Raw genomic sequence first — 22,658 nt, 5'->3', positions numbered from 1 at the left:
AAACACATAAAACACTAACAAGATAAATAAAGAGATATTTTTTATTAATATTCCACCTGTGTGAATCTGACACAATGAACTATATCAGTAACATAATATAGACACTATATAATCTAAATGGTTCCATTATCCATAAAAGTTTATTATATGGTCCAGAGGACATCTATACTGGAGTAAAAGCTACCACACTGTACCACAAAAAAATAAATCTGGACACTGGATTGGAGAATAAACTGCGCTACTCTTCTAAACTTTCTTTAAAAACTTTGACACGGCTTTTTCTAATATTGTTTTCTAATACTCAGATATCCTACGATCTTGCATGGAGACATAATTAGACAAATTGCAGCTAATTAGGAAATATTGTAATCAAATCAAGCTGCAAACCATAGATTTAATCTGTTAATCTCTGTTCATTTCTGTGCCTAAAAATAGAGTCACCCTTCTTCAGAACGGTCGATCCCACTTTGCATGCACATGTATGAAGAAGCATTTAATGTCAAATTAAAACGATGCTTACAGACTAACACACACACACACGCGCACACACACTCACGGCTGTGTTGTGGCACGTTGAAGAAAATGTGTCACTAAGCTCTTGTGGCAAGGATAAAGCACTCTGTAATTTAGCTTCTGGCTTTAAAACATTACTTAATATCTTATTTTTTTTAAATAATTGGTGCTAACCAATTAACTCTATTTAATCATTTATAAAAGACAAAACAAACAATAGAAAAAGAAAGACAATACACACAACAAAATACACCATATGTACAATACATCTATGTATAAATACTTACATTATTCCTTGCAAGCCTGAAATCCACAGATTATTGGTAATGTTTTAGACTCTTTTTAAATAAATAATATTGGAATCTAAGTTCACTAGATTTCTGGTTACCTGAATATGCTTCTACTGTACGTAAGACGTACTCGCCTAATTAAGTAGACCTGCTTATTAATGCAATTAATAATGTGGCATTAGTTCATGTTCATATTAAATACCAGAAGAGGGAAAATTATTGTTGTATTGTTGGTGACAGATTGAACTGCTGATTTCCTGGAATTTTGTTATAGTACTTTCTTTAGACAGAAAGGTGCCAAAAAATACAACCAAAAAAAAAAAACATCCAATGAGCAGAAGCTGCTTGAGAGAGAAATGCTTTGTTGATGAGAGAGGTCTGAGGAGAACAGTTAGATTAGTTCAAAATGACCAGAAGGTTGTCAGGATAGTAACTCAAATAACTATTCTTTACAAACGTAGTGAGCAGAAAAGCATCTCAGAACAGTAAACAAGAGTTTTAAGGACTAAAACAGTAGAAGGTTCCACATCTACAGGCAAAGACACTCAAAAACACCTGGTGTGATCAGACTTAATCCAACAACCCGACCTGCCTTGTATTAACGGTTCAGACTGGTGAGGAACGTTCTCCTGGCATACTGTACATTGGGCTTGTATACCAATCGTGTTTCGTTTAAGTGCTACAGCATCTTTATCATCTTAGCTTCTTCCAGAATAATAATGCACCATGTCTCAAGTGACAAGTCTTCTCAAATATTTACTGTATATTTAAATTCATGGCATTTGGCAGATCCAGAGCATCTCTAATGATTCAACTAAGCAGTTAAGGGTTAAGGGCCTCGCTCAAGGGCGCAGGAGTAGCAACTTGGCGGTGATAAGATATGAACACACCACCTTCCGATCAGCATTCCAAATGAGCAGCCTCATTACCCAAACTAGTTCCATGAACATGACAGAGCCATTAGATCTGAACCCAACGGAGCACCTTTTGGATTTGAGAGCCGCTGTATGAACGTTTATTATTTATTTCATCATAGACCAAATGCCATGAAGAACTAAAGCTGTTTCTAGAGAAAAGAAGAGTTCTCTATGTATTAGTTAATATTATAAATGAACATCACTGTAAGTTGCATGAATACACAAATGAATAACTCCAGAATATTAAATTACTTTGAACCACAATGCTCTAAATAACGTTACTGTCACAATTCTAAGCGATTACAATACCAAACTCATGGCATCTACATTCATATTTGGTCACAACAGACAAATACAAAGTACAACTGTTTTTTTTTTCCCCGTTTTTCACAATCATCTGTCTTTCTAAATCTAACATATTTTTTTATTCTAAATTGATTATAAGTGTAATCAATAAATACAAACCAGTAACATTCATGAGTGAATAACAAAAGTGCTGCTCTATGGTAACTGTGTTGGTGAATTTGGATAAAGCAATATCGGTATTAAAAAAAAAAAAAGAAATATAAAATTCCATGTAAATTAATGTATAGTCTGCAAAAAACTCAACAGACATGTTCTTGCTGAGATTTAAACCCACTCCTATATTTGGTTGTTCATACAAACTAATTCAAATATTCAAACCAATGTTTTTTTATAGGAGGTCCAACACCATAAATTCAGTCTAGGAGTGTCTTTTATCTTGAATTTTCCATTTGTTTTCAGAGACAGAAAGAACCAGAAGGCGTAAACAACTTATTTAAAGTTCTAAGATGTCCCAGTGAACGTTTGTGCTCTTTCAATGCCTCCATATTTCAGTAAACACTTCTTTTTTGTAGATCTAGTTATGGACATGATCATAGTTGATTGGCCCCTTTGCTTAAGCAGCCGAATGACGTAAGCGCCGTACCTACGCCTCAAGTGCATCTCCTAGATAAGTTTCATAGACGTCTTGGACAGGTCGCTATGGATGGTGGACATGGCGACGGTGTCGTATTCTTCCTCTCTCGTTGAAAGCCTCTTGCACAGTCGGAAGGACTGCAGGTCACGCTGGAAGTTGCGATTCAGGAAGCCGTAGAAGATGGGGTTGATGCAGATGGAGCACATGGCAGTGAGATGGCACAGCAAGAACAGGGGATTGTGTGTGCAGTTCATGGTGGCTTCGTGGTTCCAGTCAGAGACGGCGTTGAAGACGTTGAGCGGCAGCCAGCAGATAGCGAACGCCACCACGATGGAAAACAGCATGACGCTGATGCGCTTTGTCTCATGGCTGCGGTATTTGTTCTCACGCATTCGCTCCATCACGCTCCTCCGCTGCCTCAGACGAACGTAGATCTGAGAGGAAGGATGTGGGAATGAGAGTGAGAGTCATAGAAACGGAGAAAGACAGGGAGAAGGAGGAAAGATGAGGAAGAGGGGAAAGATGAAGATATATTATTTAATTGTTTCGATCATTTCGTTTCTATCTACCATCAGGCAATCGGGCTACTAAAGAGGGCACTTGAGTGTATAGTTCTGTATGAATTGTATACATTCCAGTACATTCTCTACAGACTACCATATTTTACAATATGTTAATTATATTATGGATAATATGTATAACTAGAACGTACATTTCCTGAAGAAAATGTGAATGGTGCTTGCACGTGGCAAATCCCGGAGGCTAGTCGAGACGAGCATGTGACGTCATCAAAATACTCTTGAGGGAGTTCCTCTCATTGTTGTGAGTGTTTTGATATGTCACATGTTCATGTTGTAAAAAGTTTTTTGATTTTGCATATTTTGCGGGCGGGGCTGCGGCACAACCGAAAGGCCAGTCGGTACATCAATTTAAAACTTTGTTCAGAGTATCACCCTAAAGGAGCTGGCCGAGTTTGGTGTAGATAGTTCGAAAGCTTGCCGAGTTATAACCCTCCAAAGTTTATAATGGGAGTCTATGGGGAAAAAAGCCAATTTGAGACCCGGTACCGGAAGTACCGGTACTCGGATCACTTAGAAAAGTCATAGCACACCTCTCCTCAATGAGCCGGTCGATTTGACACGTCATTCATGGGTCTAAGACAAAAGCTGCGGGACAAGTTACGCGCCGAAGTTTTGTCCGGCACAATAGTAATAATGTTGCTTTGCAAGCACCATTAATAATTTGTATACTTTATTATAATATATAAATTTTTCTTAGATTCTATTGTTCATTGTTGCACTGTGGGATCAGTAACTAAGGAAAACCATTTTATGACATTAAATCACACACATGCAATATACATGTGACTAATAATGAACCTTGAACCTTAAATTGTTAATCATTAATCATGCACCAAATTGTTCAGGTGTTAATTTGTTGGTTGGTGTTGGTTCTGCACCATATTAATGAGAAGTTCAGACTGTGGAACAGAATCGGCTTGGCTAGCTAGTGAGCTACGACATAACAACCGGTGCTACCGTTTTAGAAGCTGATCTGTTGCTGCATGGTACTCGTTGTGAGTAATATAAGAACCCAAAGTGACAAGAAAATAACAAGTCATTAAACTCAGAAATTCGTTGGACAAAAAATCTTAGTCAACAAGATCATGTGGTAATTACAAGGCTTGATAATGCAAGTTGTTCAGGGAGGATGATTACAGAAAAGGGGAAACTCACACATCTGACACATCGAATGCTGATATTCAGGCTGTGTGTGTGTGTGTGTGTTTGTGTGTGTATTAATGAGCGTCTCTCTCCTTTATCCTCCTCCGCTCTTGCTTCGTCAGTCTCTCCGTCCAATTCCCGGATCTCAGAATGACTGAATCAATTGTCTTCAGTCAATTTGTTTGGCGGTGGCTTTCTCTAAGTCAAGTGATGACAAAGCAGGTCTTACAGATAACAGTATTTATTAACAGGCCTTATGCTTTTCACTAATTTTCTTTTGGACACACAGAAATGCGACCATTCTGAATTGTCATAGCGTAGTAATGTGTGTTTATGTGTGTTTATGTGAGATAGAGAAAGAGAGATAGAGAAAGAGAGACAGAGAGAGAGTGTGTGTATGAGTGTCTCTGTATCTTATTCCCACTTTTAATCTCTTATGATCTTCCTCTTGGCTGTGGTTAAATATGGTTAGATTAGGGAATTTTGAGGTGCAGTTCTGCATGGTCCATGTTCACCGTAATTGGGTCATTTAAAAGACAGGATTGTGGAGAGTTTTAACACATGATGACAGACGCTGATGTCACTGTTGGGGCTGTGTAACAAGCATGTAAAACATTGTGACATGGGCTAGTAGGTCCTTCTAATGAGTCATAGTTTTCATGGTAGTTGGAGTTAATTGTGTAAGACTTGATCTGTTCTCACTGCTTGGTGTGTTGCCTCCAGTGCTTGTAAAGAGAAATGGACATCAGGGAAACTCGGATACAGCACAAAAACGTCTAGATCTAGAATGTCCTTAGCCTTTAAAAACGGATAAAAGTGTCCAAAGTCATTATCAGGTCTGACATAATCTTTAGTGGACAGCGAAGTTTCCAGAGGCAGATAAGTATTATTAATACAATAAACTGTGCCACTTTGGGTTCGTACAGGTTTCCTAAACTACGTTTCCCAGCAAGGTAGATCATTTGACTATGATTAATATCAGATGCCTGTACTAACGCCTGGAGCCACTGTCAACCACAATATTATTCTCTGTTCTATTATACATTGTTATCTGCACTAGCAACGTCCCCCATGGACGTCAGTACCACAGACACTCACTAACATAAACGTCTTCTGTTTTAAGGTGGACTTTTAAGGTGGACCACTACACCACTGACTCATCACGTGTATGTCAGTACTGTATGTACGTCTTGACAGGTGAAGGTCAAGTTGTGTGAAAAAAATGCGCATGCTTTTATAGATGTCCGAAATATATATAATATGATATATAGCAAGCAGCAAATTACCCACCAACGTAGGCACTATATTAGTCACCCACATGTTAGCAAATAATATTCGCATTTAGTTTGTGGCTGATTTTTTTTTTTTTTATGTCATATAAATGTCAGCTTTTCAAGAAAGCAGAGGAAGCTGAGTGGTTAAGATTATCCATTAGCGCCTGGACGAATGAAAGCCGTGTTTGGGACTTTAAGCTTCGACTCCTCCACATTAAACTCGAGAGAAAAGCATATTTTGCCATATTAGCTTTTGTGCTCTAATTTAGATTCAGAAGGAATAGGGTTTGTTTTTCCCCAGCTTGTGGTTAATTAAGTGTAAAGCAAAACTGAATTGAAGACAAATGTAAATGACTTGGGGCTGAATATCTGCTATCCTCCAGCTAACACTTTAAATATGGCTAATTATTTTTGTAGTAAGTGCAGATGCTTTCGTTTAAATCCCACCAGCACCATTAACAAAAAAACCCGGTGCCTAGCTGGTGAAATGAAGTCTACACATTAACAATCCTGCATTTGTCTATTATTTCTTTGACACCTGCACAAAATGGGCCTGCGCTCCTAAAAGCATCACTCTTCCTCTGTCTTGCTTTTTCCTCATTTGGCTCACTCATAGCATAATTACAGCCTTTGAGCTAAAGTCTAAAGTTATTACATCTCTAGCTTTGGCCCAATTCCCTCTAATCTTAAGTCTCTCCCTCTCTCTCTTTGTCTTTCTCTCTACGTGCATGTGTGATGTGTGTTTCTGAGCTCATTTGGCAGGGCATGCTGCCTGTTAGTAATGACAGCAACAAACAATCCATCCCACGAAGCTCTCTACAGCATGCATGTAAATAAAATGAAGGGCTCTGGAGAGACCGGTATGTGCATGTACTCCAGCTGCTATGGGGGAATTTTACAGAAGTGTGTCTCTGCGTTTCTTCTCAAGGGGTAAATATTTTAATCAAGCAGGAAAATGAGAACGACAAGAGGCAGAGAGGATTCATGGTAAACCTCCATTCAGTCGTTTCTAAGCCTCTGAAACACACCCATGCTAAAATACCAAGTCAGGTCATTGTCACAGCATAAGGTTTTGGTAAATCTACTGTCAGTATAACCGATGCAAATCAAATCCATCCACAGATGCTGACTTATTTAACACACACAAACACACACACACACACAAAAACATTAGAACAATATGACCTGTAGGGCCACTATGTGTCACCATATGCTCAGAAACAGTCCTGTATGCTGTTTTGTCTTTGTCTAGTTGAAAAGTCTTAGCAAATTTCTATCTCTTTATCCCTTGTGCTTAATTATCATCACTCTATAGTGTTACCTGTCTATTCCTTAACCCACTCTATGGACATTGATGATGAGTCATGGATTGTCTCTAAAAATCACACCACTTTTGATAGGCCTCAAATAAATGAACCCACATTACACTTATGTCTTTTCAGTAAGATTTTAAAGCATGTGTTAAGAAAGGGTCTAAACACATTAAAGTAACCAGTGAAATTTAAACAGGTTTATTTCAATAACTGAATTCCTTTTTTAATTCAGATTCAATTTATTTGTATAGCGCTTTTAACAATTGCCATTGTCTCAAAGTAGCTTTACAGAAGTATAGAAACAGAAGAGAGAATAAATAAATAAATAAATAAAATATAATAAGAAGAAGAATATAATATTCTATAGAAGAACTAAATATCTATCCCCTGAGCGGATATGAGGAAGAAACCTTGAGAGGAACCAGAAGTGAATCTCATCCTCATTTGGGTGACACTGGACAGTAAATAATGTAAATGTTAATAATGTCATTTCTACTCCTGAGGAACTAATGAGTCAGCGCAAACTCTGAGTTCAATACAGACCTAACACTAATTTCTTCCTGTCAAGTCTTCAAATTATTGCTAATAAAGACCAGACCATACAGCTGACCGACACAACAATAGTTCAAGGAAGGCATGACAGTCTCTGGGCGGCTCCATCCATAACAATCCCCTGAGTCACTGGCTGACCGTGCAGATCAATCCCCGGCAGTGTGCAAACCGGGCAACGAGATTTCAACCAGGGGTAGAACGTCTGGTTTGACGAAGCCAGCTCCGTGAGGGAGCATGTTTTTTACTAGCGTGTTAAATACAAAATAAATGCATTGATCATGGGGGCACGGTGGCTTAGTGGTTAGCACGTTTGCCTCACACCTCCAGGGTTGGGGGTTTGATTCCCACCTCCGCCTTGTGTGTGTGGAGTTTGCATGTTCTCCCCGTGCCTCGAGGGTTTCCTCCGGGTACTCCGGTTTCCTCCCCCGGTCCAAAGACATGCATGGTAGGTTGATTGGCATCTCTGGAAAATTGTCCGTAGTGTGTGATTGCGTGAGTGAATGAGAGTGAGTGTGTGCCCTGTGATGGGTTGGCACTCCGTCCAGGGTGTATCCTGCCTTGATGCCCGATGACGCCTGAGATAGGCACAGGCTCCCCGTGACCCGAGGTAGTTCGGATAAGCGGTAGAAAATGAGTGAGTGAGAGTGAGTGCATTGATCATATCAGGGTAGCACACAGAGAATTAAACACACTCTCAGTCAGGACTATCAAAAAAGAAATGTTAAAAAATAGTGTTAAAATTCTATAACCTTGTGTTTCATAATTTGAAAAACATTTTCTTTTACTTTTTTGGAAGTATGTGAAAGTTAATGCAGTATGTTATAAGTTACAGGATGTGCCTTCACCATATCAGCGTCTAGATCAGGGATGGGCTGACTACCCAAGCAGCTCAAAGCTTGACAAGTTTTTGGTGTTTGCCTTGTTCTAATAGACCTCATCATGCTGATAAAGAGCTTCATAATTAGCTGATAAGGTGAATCACTTGTGTCTAAACTGTGTACCATATTCTCTGAAAGCAATCATCCATTTTCTGCAAAGAGCTAGACATCACTTTCTTTTATCCATGTAGATGAATTCAAAGCTAAACAAACTCTCATATAACAGCTAGGGTTCCATATCTGAGCCTAGATGTTTAAATCTAGGTACAATTTATTGCATTCTGCTTTTACTTATATACTTTAGTCTCTAGTTGTTTGCCTGTTAGATGCTAGTTATCTACCTGCATTGAAAAATGTATTTGCAAGCATCTATCAAAATCCAAATTATGATTAACATACAAATAATAATAATAATAATAATAATAATAATAATAATAATAATAATATACGTACAATATATACACACAAAATTGAACTGGAGCTATTTTTCTTCAGTGAGATAAATATTTGTATTCTATAGCTATAATGCAGACCATTATGTCATTACCGCAGGCGTTTCTGCTTAAAATAATTGCTGATTCTGTAATGTGCAGATTTTGTGAGCATCATCTCCGAGAAACACATTACCGCTGTTATTGCTGCAATCCTTATGCACAATACGGTCACCACGCTTAAGGATTTTTTTTTCACAAATGGCCCAATTACTCAACTATTCTGCAGAACCCAACACCACAGTTTTAATTATTTATATACAGTATGTATATGGGCAAATGTTTGTGCACACCTGTGGTTCTTTTTCCAAACGGTTGCCACAATATCGAAAGAATAAAAAGACACAAAAAAAAAGATAGAAAGTCTAAAAGACACAAAATAAAGTCAGAAATCTTGGTGTAATTTTAGAGTCTGACCTTAATTTCAGTAGTCATGTGAAAGCGATAAGCAAATCAGCTTACTACTATCTCAGAAATATAGACAGAATTAGATGTTTTGTCTCAAGACAGGACTTAGAGAAACTTGTTCATGTTTTCATCACCAGCAGGGTGGATTATTGCAATGGACTCCTTACTGGGATCCCCAAAAAGACCATTAGACAGCTGCAGCTCATACAGAACGCTGCTGTCAGAATTCTGACCAGAACCAAAGAATCTGAGCACATCACTCCAGTCCTCAGGTCCTTACACTGGCTTCCAGTTCCATTTAGAATAGATTTTAAAGTATTGTTACTCGTTTATAAATCACTTCATGGCTTAGGACCGAAATACATTACAGATATGCTAACTGAATATAAACCAAGCAGACGACTGAGATCATTAGGATCAGGTCAGTTATGCCCCTTTTCCACCGAGGCAGTTCGAGTGCTGGTTCGGAGCCTGAACCTAATTTAGAACCAGTTCTTTCTTTTTCGACCGCCAAAGCACCGGCTCTGAACCAGGAAAAGTGGTACTTAACTAGCACCAAAACGCTGCTGGTCTACACTTAAGAACCGCTTGTGTCAGGGGCTGTGGGCGGGGCTACTGTTAGCGCATTTGATAATGTACCTTAAGTATACTAATGTTTAATACACTTTTACTTTACCGTGATATGATACATTATCAGCACACATGATAGTAAGGAGCTACATGCTAAGGCTAACTTTTTTCTGTGTTATGTACTTTATTGATTACAACCTCCGTTTATACAGATTACATGGAACTGCACGTACATGTTTTATTCGCCGCGGTGGATGCCAATGTATGTTCGCAAAGCCATGAGCATTAACAGTAAAGCAACATCTGCCATTGTTGGTGGGACACGTGAGACGTATACAGTGACGTCACACTCGGCGCTGTGATGGCTCTCTAGCCGGTGGAAAGGCAAACCGGTTCTTAGAAGATTCGCCAGTGGAACCAACTTTGAACCAGCACCAGAGCTAGCTCTGAACCAGCACCCGGTTCTTTCCGGTGGAAAAGGGGCAGTAGAGATACCAAGGGTTCACTCAAAACAAGGTGCGTCAGCATTTAGTTATTACGCCACCTATAGCTGGAATCAGCTTCCAGAAGAGATCAGATGTGCTTCAACAGTAGACACTTTTAAATCAAGATTAAAAATACATCTGTTTAACTCTGCATTTACTGAATGAGCACCGTGCTGCTTCACACTGACTGCACTTTTTATCCAAATTACTTTTACTCCTGTTTTATTCTTTTTAACATATTTGAAACTGTATATATATATTTTTTTTCTCTCTTATAAACTGTTTTCTAATTTCTATGTAAAGCACTTTGAATGACCTCTGTGTATGAAGTGTGCTATACAAATAAACTTGCCTTGCCTTGACTTGCCTAAAATATCTTCGTGTGTTGTAGCATTACAATTTACTTTCACATGGAAGTGGCCCAAACCTGTTCCGTTATGTCACTGTCCACAAACTGAGGTTTCATGAAGACATGACATGCCAAGGCTGGAATAGATGAACTCAGGTTTCCTGCAAAGTGCCCTGACCTGAACCCCACTGAACACCTTTGGAATGGCAACTGAACCCCAGACCACCTCACCTCAAAGCTTGGTCTCAGTAAAACTCTTTTAGATGAATGGCTACAAATCCCCTGTTACGGTTCAGCCCGGACTTTTGGCCATGTGCTTCTGTTTATGTTCTTTGTCACGTGTCTGCTCCGCCCTTGTTTACTCCTCCCCGTCTCTGCACACCTGTTCCCTAGTGTTAATCGTCATGTCTATTTAACCGACGGCAGCTCGGAATCATCGTCAGTGTACCCTCATCCTTTGTCCCGTGTGGTTGTCGTCATTCTTCCTGTTCAGCGTGTTATTATTTATTAAACCCTATTTATTTGAAGCTATCCTGTATCTGGGTCTATATAATAACAGGATGTTCAACAAACACATATGGGGGGAACAATAACGCGTCTACATACTTTGGCTATATAGTGTATCTTACTGGTCAAAATACATTAGGTTTTAAATTCGAAGTAGATATATTCACTGGAAATATATTAAACAAACAAACAAAAAAGTCTGTCTCACTCACTCGCTCATCTTCCACCGCAGGGCACACACACACTCTCATTCACTCACGCACTCACACACTATGGACAATTTTCCAGAGATGCCAATCAACCTACCATGCATGTCTTTGGACCGGGGGAGGAAACCGGAGTACCCGGAGGAAACCCCCGAGGCACGGGGAGAACATGCAAACTCCACACACACAAGGCGGAGGCGAACCCCCAACCCTGGAGGTGTGAGGCAAACGTGCTAACCACTAAGCCATCGTGCCCCCCACAAAAAAGTCTAATATATTTATTTCATTTTAATTATATTTTCCAGGTTGAATTACATCCAAAGCCTTATACTACTAGATTACATAGAAGGTCAGTTCCCCAATGGTGTCTATACTACGTTTGCGTTCTATTTAGCATGCTGAAAGCATTTTGGTGCACAGCCCTGTATTCTTGTTGAAAGATCACATGGGTTTAATTTCAAGTGGCACAAAACAGCTTGGAGAGAAATGCTTTATTCTTTCATCCTGTGTTTTAATGAGAATATCTTTACTTTTGCTTGCTTGCTTGCTTGCATCACTAAAGCTTTCTTTTGATGTCTTGCTTAAAGCCTGTAATGCCATGTCATGGTATAACATGCTCAGTGCCTCATTACTAAGTACTATCTAGAGAAAAACTGACACTCCTTACCTTCAGATAGCAAATGAAGATGAAGGCGAGGGGTGCGACATACTGCAGCAGCAACATGGTGGTTGTGTAAGCAAGCTTGAATTGACGTGAAGGCCACTGCTCTATACACACCACCTTTCCTCGGTAGTGCTCACGCAAAAAGGCGGGCAGCTGCTGCAAGGGTGTATCAGTGGTAATGGAAAAGATTAGAAAGGGCATGGCAGTGAGTAGGGCCAGACCCCAGGTGAGGCCAACACCCATGCAGGCATGAAATGCACTGGGTCTCCAGCCACGCGGTCGCAAGATCAGCTGGTAGCGCTCAACAGCAATGAGCACAAGGGAAAAGATGGAGACTGAGACAGAGGTGCATTGTGCTAGGCTGTTGATCTTGCACATGGCACCACCAAATGCCCAGTGGTCCATGAATGTGTAAGCAAATGTGAACGGCAGGCAGACAAATGCCATCAGCAAGTCAGATGCTGACAGGTTGGCAATAAGCACACTAGTTGCATTGGAGAGTTCACGTTGGCGCCAGATCAAAACAATCAATGCCAAATTACCAGTCACTCCCAGCAAGGCTATAGCACAGTAAGCTACAGCAAGGGTCACAAACAAGGGCTTGTCAGCATGGCACTCGTCACCATGAAACGCTGAAAAGTTGGCAAGCGTGCAGTTGAGCGAGGAGCAGTTTAGGATGGCAGGAGGTGGGGCAGGTGGGAGAAGATCAGGGTAAGGCATTGTGTATTCTCCTTCACTTTAATTGGAGGGCTGCTTAAGTTTTAGTTGATGGTTCTTGTCAAGATCATGCTTTGACCTTTTGAGATGTAGCAATAGGCACTGTAAAAAAAAAAGGAAACAACTGGTATGAACAAAACATTCAAAAGACTCTTTTGTATATCAGACAATTCATTTGCTGGGTCTAAAAAAGTCAAACATTATTTATTGCTCATCAAACTTGAAATTCTTTAACAATGGTATCATTATAAAGAAAACACAATTACTTGAACGAAGGCTTCAGACTGTGTTTCCCCCCCATCATCTACTTCTATAACTGAAGCTGCATAGTCATTCATTAATTGTTACTCAGAAGCTGGAGTTCTAGACTGCCTGGATTTTGGGTTTTAGGACCCAGCAGACAGATTCCATGAGATATACATTAAGCACTCAGTACAGGTACTCAATTTTTAGTTTTTTTCACCTTTGATGGTTTAATTCAGAATTACATTAAATCAATACAACAATTCCGACCTACCAGTTCTCATACACCTATCATATGATAGACACCAATCTGGCATCTGCTTCCTCTGCTTCCTTATGTGAGGCCAACCAATTATATATATTATATTCTAACTGCTTCTCATGCTGAGTCACAGGAAAGCTCAATCCACCCCTTCAATTCGCAGACACCAATGACCTACTAATGGCACTTTGAATGATATTGGAGGGAGTAAACCGTAACGCCCATCCAGAGATCATGGGCAATTTTGCTCTTGTTAGGGTAACGATTTCTTTGTTGCCTCACTTAGTTGCTTTTTTCTGTTTTGTTTTTATTTCTCTTGAAGTCAGTGCTCAGATAATGACTTTTAAACACTTTGAGCAGCAGCTGGTCGTATTGACATTAGACAACCGATTCATAAAAAATGTTATATCGGAATTGTGCTATAATGGTTTTTACTTTTTATTCCATCCATCCATCCATCCATCCATTTTCTACCGCTTATCCAGGGCCGGGTCGCAGGGGCAGCAGTCTAAGCAGGGACGCCCAGACTTCCCTCTCCCCAGACATTTCCTCCAGCCCTTCCGAGGTAATACCGAGGCGTTCCCAGGTCAGCCGAGAGACATAGTCCCTCCAGCGTGTCCTAGGTCTTTCCCGGGGCCTCCTCTTGGTTGGACATGCCCGGAACACCTCCCCAGGGAGGCGTCCAGGAGGCATCCGGAACAGATGCCCGAGCCACCTCAGCCGACTCCTCTCGATGTGGAGGAGCAGCGGCTCTACTCTGAGCTCCTCCCGAGTGACCGAGCTCCTCACCCTGTCTCTAAGGGAGCGCCCAGCCACCCTGCGGAGGAAACTCATTTCGGCCGCCTGTATCCGGGATCTTGTCCTTTCGGTCATGACCCAAAGCTCATGACCATAGGTGAGGGTAGGAACGTAGATCGACTGGTAAATAGAGAGCTTCGCCTTACAGCTCAGCTCTTTCTTCACCACAACAGACCGGTATATCGACCGCATCACTGCAGAAGATACACCGATCCGCCTGTCGATCTCCCGCTCCATCCTTCCCTCACTCGTGAACAAGACCCCAAGATACTTAAACTCCTCCACTTGAGGCAGGAGCTCTCCACCAACCTTACCCAACCGTACTTTTTATTCTGAATTGCTATTCAGTTGAGTTTTCTGTGACTGCCAACAAGCTGCCAACAAGCAGTTCCTCACTGCACAGCTGATTATATTATACCTAAGCCCTCCTGCACTTTTCTTAAATCTGGCATGATGGATTGGACACGTCCCTTGTTCATAGTCTTTGTGTTTTGTGTATTCACTTGTGTTTGCCTCACCCGAACCTTAGCCCTCTCCAGCCTCTGCACAACCGTATGTCACTGTATGTCTTTTTGCTGAGTCCTTGTCTTTTTAACCACACAGTTTTGTCTCCTGTTTTTGGGCTATAGATTTCATGTTTCAGGGGGACATTCTTTCAGTTTTTGTGTCTTGTGCCATGTGCATTAGTTTTTGTTTTGTGTATCACCTGTGTTTGCCCAGCCCTATCCATATCCATAACCCCTTCCCTCCTCTGCATACCTGTTCCTTGTCTTTGGTCTGTTGTCTCTTGTTTGCTGTAGTTTTTGTTTCTGTGTCAGTGTTCCTGTGTTTCTGTTCCCGGTTCATAGTGTTTCTTGCCTTTTTTTTTTTTTTTGCTGACACTTTGTAGTTCTGTTATTTTTAAATCCCCTCTTTGTTATGCCATCCTTGCATTTGGGTCTGGAATTTTGTGCCCTTGGAGGCATGAGCTCCTGACAAAATCAGAAACGCTGGAAATGCTTGATTTCATGTCTTTTTTTTAATCTGCTAGTTTTGGACCATTAAACTGCAGTGAACAGGAAAAAATAGAAATATCCCAGAAATTATAAACAATGGTACTTCCATCACTGCTGAAACCAAGCTTTTTTTTTCCCCTGTAGGAAACCTTTCATCCCTTTTACCTGAGTTTCTTTTAACCTTCTATCCTTTTTTCCTTTTATTTGAATGTTTAGAAAGCTATTAGATCTATTTGATGTGAACAATACTCCATGAGTTTGTGTGTAATATTGCACAGAAATTTCATAATTCACCCTTCTGATATCACATTGTACCACAGGTCCCATTTACACGTATCACCCAAGACAAGTGTAAAAATTATGTAATAATATTATAAAAGAGTGCAATACTGTGTAACACAGCAGCGTGTCTCTGATGCTAGAATCTTAGTACTAATTTTGTTTTTAGTTTAATAGTGTTATAATACGTATCTAACTAATCTTCTAACACGTTAAAATCCTTCACGCTCTCTGAGATCACAAAACTCAGGACTTCTGCTAGTTCCCAGAATATCTAAGTCTACTAAAGGCGGTAGAGCGTTTTCTTATTTAGCTCCCAAACTCTGGAATAGTCTTCCTGATAGTGTTCGGGGCTCAGACACACTTTCCCAGTTTAAATGTAGATTAAAAACTCATCTCTTTAGTCAAGCGTATACATAACACATCCCATTATATTGTGCACTATTACACTAGACTTGCACATTTTTATGAACAGCTATGATTATGTTAATATTAAGACATATGTTAATCCCTCTGCACTGCTCTTCTCTTTTTCTACCCGTGCCGAGACACCCAGACATTGTACCAGCTCCGATCGTCTTCCGTGCGATGAAGTTTTTGGACCTCCGCTGAGATGAGGCCGACTCTGTGAGAATCCTGAGACATCTACAGATCTACCAGCTCCAGTTGGACTCTGTGATACTAAGAGGAGATCTGAACTCCATGTGATCCCTACACCAATACAACACTTGTCTGACTGTATATTTATAATCACACCATCTAGTGTCACCCATATGAGGATGAGGTTCCCCTTTGAGTCTGGTTCCTCTCAAGGTTTCTTCCTTTACCAATTAAGGGAGTTTTTCCTTGCCACTGCTGCCTGAGTCACCTCAGACTTGCTCATTGGGGATAAATACATATACATACATACATACATACATACATACACACTGTGAACTATATATATTTTGAATTTTGATTATATTAATTCTTTATATTACTCCTTATGTTTATCTTCTGTTCTATGTTTATGTCCTGTAAAGCTGCTTTGAGACAATGTCCATTGTAAAAAGCGCTATACAAATAAACCTGAATTGAATTGAATAATAGAAATCACAAATTGCTCATTTGCAACGGTCCTTTGTTTAAGCGCCATAATTATTTCATACAATATTAAATGAAATAAGCAACTTTGTGTGATGGACAGAAGCCATGTATAGTTTAAATAAGGTTAAACTTATTAGTTACTGTAGGGGCTCCAACTCTTGTCGTCGAGAGTGGAAAATTTGGGAAAAGTAGATATAGTGTGGGCCGGTAGATAAGTATAAGATATTATTACATTTTATTTTCCTAATTAGTCATTCGTATTCATGAGAAGCCAAATCAGAAAATGAATCGTGTTATCAAGATTTAAAAAAAACCGTAACAGCGACAAATCTTTCAGCTCTGTAATTCCATCACTTTCCTATCTATCTCTTTTCCACTTCCATTTCACGCGTGTTCACGCTTTTCAGTCAGGAGATGGTGAAGCTGACATATTCTTGTCTCCAAGCCTGCCATTAGCATCGTCTGAAACGCCAAGCAGCCTGCGCTCTCTTCAAAGGACGGTCCCTAAACAGTAGTGTTCTACAAAGTGACCTTATCAGTGACCAACTATTAAGGTAATTGAAAGCTCTTTCAAGCAAAGTCCATTAAATGTCACGTTAGAATGAGACTCGAAGATGTCAAGCAGAATATTGAAATGATTTCGGACTGTTAGGGATGAACTTAAACAAACCGCAACTGAATCATCGCCATAGCGTTGATGCCAATCATTCAGCAATCAACTGTGTTTTTGTAGGTGCAGGAGTGTGAGAGACAGAGACAGGCGCACACACACACCACCACACAGACTGGCAGGGAGGGAGCGAGAGACAGAGAGAGAACTACATGATTTATTACTAATAAAATGAATTTGTGCTAATGTTTGCTGTATTTTATAAGCTACTATGAAACTTCGAGGCTGACATATGGCCTACTTTGTAGCTTGTATTACTTGTCACATGCCTCACTGTTTGATGTTCACAAACAACTTTGCCAGACATCGCATGAGTCACATTGAATATGGAGGTGTACATAGTTTGAATTATCATGAAGACGCGAAGGCAGTGCCAACGTTGTTCCAAACAATTTTTTGATGTACGCATAATTTTCTTTTGAAGACTACGTTTATTTTGTTTATTATAAAACTCAAAAGATTTATTTTCCAGTATGCGACTCGATTTATTTTGACGCATGCGACATAAGTGGATCAAATAAAGGCAGGACCTTCTCCCAGAATAACACACAGGCCCAAAAATAGTTCACTGTTGTCTTACAAGCAAGAAAAAGTCAGTGATGTGACCTGCTACATCTTTCCTTTCTTAATCTTTCGTTCCCTCATCATGAATCATCAGGAAGCTTCCAGCTAGGCAACTGGTTCACAGACGTGAACCTCCAACTACATTTGACACCTAATAACCATCTGAGAAATACTGCCTCAGATCAGTCAGGCAAATAATTTATGTAATATAGTGCATTTTATATTACATAACACACTTTACTCTTCATTTAATGCCACAACTGAGAATTTATCAATCAAGTTCTAGTTTAATATGTAAACTAATTGTAGTTTAATTTTGTAAACGTGAATGCTCAGTTAATTTATATATAAGGAACAACAAACAAGGAAAAAGTAAAATAGTTATTATGACGTGGAAAAGTTATGTGGATATCCGTCATGTTATAAAGTCTCGGAACTTAATTATTTTGTTAGGCCTTAATTTACTTGCCAGCTGATAACATTTCCAGACCATAATACATTCTCTAACTCTTCACAATAAACCAAACTCAACCATTGGGTTCCTCTAAGCAGGTGATTGAGGATCTGAAAATCAATCTAATAGATACCTACAAATTACAGGATGTAAAAAGGATTTTAAAGCATTTTCAGCTCTCAATTTCAACAGACCCAAACGTCATTACCTAATGGAGTTTAAGGGGAACTGCTGAAGTCAAGGACAGATCTAGAAATCCATGAAAGCAAAAAAAAAAAAAAGGACCTATATGATGGTTTAGCTGTCACAGGATGGAAGACTCATCAGAATAAAATCACTTCATTTCTTCACCAAAGTGAATTTATGATGTATTAAAAAAAAGATATCTTGATAAGACATATGCATTTTAGAAGCAAGGGCTGTGGGCTCTTTGGCCACAATCACTAAAAGTATGTTTAAAGGAAATAAAAAGGTGCAGTAATTAACAGAATATAACACCATGCCACGTGTTTTGCATGGGGTGGATATATTATGCTTTGAGGCTGTGTGGTAGACAAAATCTGCATCTATGATAGCTTTTCAATGATATGTTCATGTTCAACACACACGAATCGAATAGGGCTGTGGCTGAACACATGTTATAATAATGTCACACACCATGTCTTGGACAAAATCTGCAGAAAATCTCTAGTCATTTTTTTAAAAACTCATGGAGTTTGGTTGACTTTGTGTTCATTTCTGCTGTTGAAAAATCAATAAATCCTGGAGGGACTGTTCAAGAAACTCTACTGTCCTAAACGCTTTTATGTTCAGAAAACAAGAATCGCAAATTCAACAGCGCTGTGGTATAAATAATCAAATCCTTAATTACGCTTAAGGATTCGATTCCCGCCTACGCCTTGTGTGTGTGGAGTTTGCATGTTCTCCCCGTGCCTCGGGGGTTTCCTCCGGGTACTCCGGTTTCCTCCACCGGTCCAAAGACATGCATGGTAGGTTGATTGGCATCTCTGGAAAATTGTCCATAGTGTGTGACTGCATGAGTGAATGAGAGTGTGTGTGTGCCCTGTGATGGGTTGGCACTCCATCCAGGGTGTATCCTGCCTTGATGCCCAATGACGCCTGAGATAGGCTCAGGCTCCCCGTGACCCGAGGTAGTTCGGATAAGCGGTAGAAAATGAATGAGAGAGCTATGTCTTTTTATACCTTCGTCCAAATATAAATATACACTTAATAAGGTTAATTGCAAATAATTTGAATTTCCTGACAAAGACGATGACCAGCGGTATTTTGAAAAATCCACAATTATCTTGGTAATTTGTATCACCGGTTATAGTTAAATGGCTCTTAATATCCAGAAGCATATCAGGCAAAAGAGAATGATATAAAAAACAAAATGTTTCAGATCAGAAAGTACATAAACAGGCAAGAAAAGATCAAGACACACCAGCAACCTCTGAGTCACTGATTAGAGACAAAGACGTCTAAGGAAAGAAGGATGAAAGGGCAAGACTGAGATAATGAATACAGGCAAGAATAAGAGCGACAATGGAAGAGAGAGAGAATGATTTAGAGAGAAAACGGATGATTGGTTGTAGGGAGCTTTGGAAGGAGCTGTAGAGAGCTGATGCTAGAGCAAATACAGTAGGTCTCATTCAAAGCCTCACTTTTAGCTGTGAGTACACTGTGCTCTTAGAGGCTATGGATTTTTCCTGGCTTAGCTATAATCACCCTCTGCTTCAAGTGTGTGTGTGTGTGTGTGCGTGTGTGTGTGTGTGTGTGTGTGTGTGTGTGTGTGTGTGTCCATCACATTGTATTTCTTAGAGAGACCAGCTTAGAGCAATATTCAATCCTAGTAATTTACAGTAATATGTATAATTTCAAGATCATTTTAAATGTATGTTGCTATACACTGGACAGTTTGTATAAAGATTGTAAGATCTTGATCGGATTTTCATTAGTGAAGTTTAAGAGAGGCTTTGTGCTCTCTGTAGCTTCAAAATCCTGTTCTTGGCTGAAAGGAGTGGAACCTGATGTTGATGAGCCAGAGAAGAAACTCCATCATGTCTCTTTCCATAAACTGTCTTTAGATAAGAAAGTAAGTAAGATATTATCCAAAGAAGAACTACATACTGTACATAATTATTCACCTCCTTTTTGTATCTTGAGTCACAATTTGAATTCAAAATTTAATGGGTTTAAATAGGATTTTTGCCATAATGTAATAAACATCGTGTCTAACATTTGAATTTTATTTTATTTGTTGTTATTCCTGCACAAATATTAATTTAAACTTAAAAAAAAACAAAAAAAAACAAGACACTTGTTGGATGCGTATGTAATCACCCCTCCCAGGGTCAATATTTAGTACAATTACAGCTTCATATCTTCAAGGATATCCCTGTATCAGCTTTGCACATACGGATGCATTCATATTAGCAAAACTGCATGGAACTATTGGTTGTCCATATCACAGATGCGCCCTTTTTTAACGCGTCCACGCACAAACAGGTCAAAGTACAGTCGGTGCGCACTTTATCCACTGCAAAACTGCCACAATTCCAGTCCTTAGATATACCGAGTGGTTTCCTGTAACATTTCCTACAAGTGATCGTTTTTATTAAAGAATAAAATGCAAATAAATAAACCCTTAAAGACACCTTTAAAAGAGATCCCGCGCGCAACGAGGGATATATAATGAAATAAGGAAATAATCCGGAATATTTGGCGTCCTTGTGTGAACGCGTTCAGCCTTTCAACCTTTCGGCGTCAGACTTCAGCCCTTTATCTTTTACATCAAGAAAGCAGAAGACTGGAGAGAGAAAACAAAGTGCGACTTACCTTCGTTTTCATGCATTCAGTGCAATCCGAGAGCTTACACACTGCTGGAAACACTTTCTATTACCCACTAGGTTCGGTCAACCCACAGACACGGTCAGAGTGACACACACACATACACATACACACACACATACACACACGCTCGTGTGCGCGCGGTCACGAAGGCATCACGCTCAAACATCCTCTTCAAAGGCTCTTCAGTGCTCAGAATGTCATATCTCTCTATCTCGCTCTCGCTCTCCCTCTCATCTTTTGTGTGTGTGTGTGTGTGTGTGTGTGTGTGTGTGTATGTCTCATGCGCGTGTCTCAGCGGGGACATGAGTTGATGCGTTGGTTCCTGTGCGTCCAAGCGTGTGTGCGCATACATGGATGTCCGCGTGCATGTGTTAATGCGCCCCTGTGGCATTTGAGGTCGAAGCTGGGACAGACTGGTGAGTCGTGGTATAAGGGGTCTCTGAATGCAAGCCAGAAGATGCGTCCCATGTGCTTGCATGGATAAATGGATGCCCTGATTTTCCCTGCATGTGCTGGATCCTGGATTTTGAGTCAGCTTAGACTTAGACTCATGAGAATGGGGATGAGAAATACAAAGAGTGTGAGCATGTACACAGGGACACTGTTTATACCAGAGTTAAATAACATACCTATAATGTACACTGGCCATCTTATCACGTGCCTTGCACCTGGAGATATACAATTGTCTGTTGCTCTGAATAATATGTCAGCCAGACATTCCTCTGTACATCAGAGGGAAAACACCGCCAGTGGCCCACCACAGTCAATTCCTAATCATGTTAAAGGATAATCAGATGCATATAACCTTCTGCACAGCTTCTGACATCCTGTCACTGTGTACACAGGTTTAATCCAAGCCATTAATCAACATACGCAATTCTTATTCAAACAAACATGAGTTTACCATAACACTAGTTAGCTAGCTATGATACACTTAGTAAAGTATGTCATTATTTACTGTAGAGTGTCACCCAAATGAGCATGGGTTCCGTTCTGAGCATAGGTCCTCTCAAGGTTTCTTCCTCATATCATGTCAGGGAGTTTTTCCTTGCCGTCATCACCTCCGGCTTGCTAATTAGGGATAGGGATAGATATATAGTATTTTAAATTTTAAGTTAACCTTTTTGAAGGTTTGGTTAACCAGTGTGCACTGTAGCCTCAGAGTCCTGCTTGATTGCCAGGAGTGGAACTTGGTGTGGTCTTCTGCTGTTGTAGTTCATGTTCCTCAAGGTTGGATGTTGTTCCTGGCATCCTCCTCTAACCTCTGACAGAACTGCTCCTCACTGGGATTTTTTTTTTTTTTTTTTTTGAGAAAAAAAAAATCGGCCTTTTCTGAAACTGGCCTGTCTAGCACCAGACTGCAGTGGGTTGGCATCCCATCCAGGTTGTCATCTGCATTGTGCCCTGGATTCACTAGGATAGACTTCAAGAATCCTGCAACAACGTGGTACAGAAAATAGATAGATGGATTTTATGTACGGAATTTGACTTGAAGGATTACTGATCCTGTTACTCTAAAAGCTACATGCACATTCACAGGTAAAAGATATATAATAAAAATAAAAAAGATGCCCTCTTGATAGTACCACCCCAGTGACAAGGGAAGGTACAGTTTGGTTTCATTGTCTCTGAGAGTGCAGCATAAGCTGATAGATA

General features: G+C 40.0%; 2 protein-coding genes across 2 annotated transcripts in view; both read right to left on the bottom strand.

Annotated features, from left to right (window-relative positions):
• The window catches only part of rapgef2a (Rap guanine nucleotide exchange factor 2a), a 124,723-nt gene that overhangs the window by 54,699 nt on the left and 47,366 nt on the right, over positions 1 to 22,658 (bottom strand). The gene's annotated exons all lie outside the window — the stretch shown is intronic.
• Positions 60 to 21,303, bottom strand: npy1r (neuropeptide Y receptor Y1). Its single transcript, XM_060864519.1, has 3 exons — positions 20,988 to 21,303; positions 12,085 to 12,900; positions 60 to 3,094 (listed from the first exon to the last, which is right to left on the bottom strand). Exons 2-3 carry the CDS (start codon positions 12,799 to 12,801, stop codon positions 2,690 to 2,692), a joined length of 1,122 nt encoding a protein of 373 aa, XP_060720502.1. The 5' UTR covers positions 12,802 to 12,900; positions 20,988 to 21,303; the 3' UTR covers positions 60 to 2,689.

The sequence above is a fragment of the Tachysurus vachellii genome, chromosome 2, assembly GCF_030014155.1.
Source record: "Tachysurus vachellii isolate PV-2020 chromosome 2, HZAU_Pvac_v1, whole genome shotgun sequence".
Taxonomy (NCBI): Eukaryota; Metazoa; Chordata; class Actinopteri; order Siluriformes; family Bagridae; genus Tachysurus; species Tachysurus vachellii.
The sequence above is the reverse complement of the archived record's forward strand: the minus strand, read 5'-3'. Positions and strand labels throughout refer to the sequence as shown.

Bases quoted from the DNA above. Each gene is read 5' to 3' on its own strand.
- npy1r (XM_060864519.1), bottom strand. From the start codon at position 12,801: ATGCCTTACCCTGATCTTCTCCCACCTGCCCCACCTCCTGCCATCCTA. The intron at 3,095-12,084 runs GTAAGGAGTGTC...CCTTCCTCTCAG, and splicing joins TCTTCATTTGCTATCTGAAG to ATCTACGTTCGTCTGAGGCA.